The following is a 1,174-nucleotide window of genomic DNA, read 5'->3' as shown; positions in this document are numbered from 1 at the left end:
CTGCCCGGGCCAGCTGACCGGCCCCGCCCCTCCGGGAGTTTCCATGCCAGCCGCCGCGGCGTGTCCTCTCTCCAAGCGAGGAGCGCCCACTGTAAACACGGCTCACGGAGAGAGCTCGCTGATATCCGAGCCTCCGGGCAGTCGGAAGATGTCGGGAGAGGCCACCTCTCCCTGTTGTGGTTGGTGTGGGCTGGCGTGGCTGGCAGGTCCCTGGCCTAACCGCACGCGTTGCTCTGAAGGGAGCGAGGTGGAGTCGCTCCTTTGAATTGGTTGTGACGTCTCTTCCCCTCTCCAGGATGTCTACGATAAGGTGGATTACCTGAGCTCCCTGGGAAAAACCCAGACGGCGGCTGTCCGAAGGGATGCTGACATCGGCGTGGCCGAAGCCGAGCGAGACGCCGGCATTCGGGTGAGTCCGGAGACGGGCTGGGCTTGCCCAGAGCGGCCCGCTTTGCTCCAGCTGCACATCCTAGAGCTCTGGTTCCTCTCCGCAGGAGGCAGAGTGCAAGAAAGAAATGATGGATGTCAAGTTCATGGCAGATACCAAAATAGCAGATTCCAGACGGGCTTTTGAGCTGCAGAAAGCCGCCTTCAGCGAGGAGGTCAACATTAAGGTGAGAGGTATCCCACAGCCCAGCGCTGTTCCCTGGCTGGTTTCCCGTGGCGTTGGTGGCTCTGGGACCTGCCAGCTTCCTCCTCCTGCGTGTGTTAGGGGAGCTGGAGGGGGAGGACACAGGTTGCTGTCAGTGTGAGCTCCTTGCAGCAGATTCCTGTTTGCAAATCAGGTGGGATTAAGGGGAGTGGGAAGATGGGGAGGGTCATTTAAGCTGAAACCGGAGCAGGTTGGGCTCAAGTACCGTGGGAAGAGCACGTAGGGAAGGACAGCGGGTGCAGCTCTGAGGATGGGAACGTTCCCTCTGGGTGGAGGTTTGGTCCAGAGCGGGAGCCACGGCTGGTTTCCGGACCTGCCAAGGGTCCTGACGCTTGCGCCCAGGCCAAAACCCGTCTCGTCTCTCCCGTGTGCAGACAGCGGAGGCCCAGCTGGCCTACGAGCTCCAGAGCGCCCGGGAGCAGCAGAAGATTCGCCAGGAGGAAATCGAAATCGAGGTGGTGCAGCGCAAGAAGCAGATCGACGTCGAAGAGAAGGAGGTCATCCGGATGGAGAAGGAGCTGA

At 61.1% G+C, this 1,174-nt stretch overlaps 1 protein-coding gene across 1 annotated transcript in view; it reads left to right on the top strand.

Annotated features, from left to right (window-relative positions):
• FLOT2 (flotillin 2) overlaps positions 1 to 1,170 on the top strand; it is a gene marked incomplete at its 3' end in the record, with an annotated part of 1,828 nt that extends 658 nt beyond the window's left edge. Inside the window, exons 3-5 of the mRNA XM_010147420.1 lie at positions 296 to 409; positions 495 to 614; positions 1,027 to 1,170. Coding sequence (XP_010145722.1) covers positions 296 to 409; positions 495 to 614; positions 1,027 to 1,170 — 378 coding nt within the window. The remainder of the gene's footprint in view (positions 1 to 295; positions 410 to 494; positions 615 to 1,026) is intronic.
• Positions 1,171 to 1,174: the final 4 nt, after the last annotated feature.

The sequence above is a fragment of the Eurypyga helias genome, unplaced genomic scaffold (genome assembly GCF_000690775.1).
Source record: "Eurypyga helias isolate BGI_N326 unplaced genomic scaffold, ASM69077v1 scaffold42152, whole genome shotgun sequence".
In the NCBI taxonomy this organism is placed as follows: domain Eukaryota; kingdom Metazoa; phylum Chordata; class Aves; order Eurypygiformes; family Eurypygidae; genus Eurypyga; species Eurypyga helias.
Note: the sequence above shows the minus strand (reverse complement) of the source record. Positions and strands in the feature narration are given on the sequence as shown.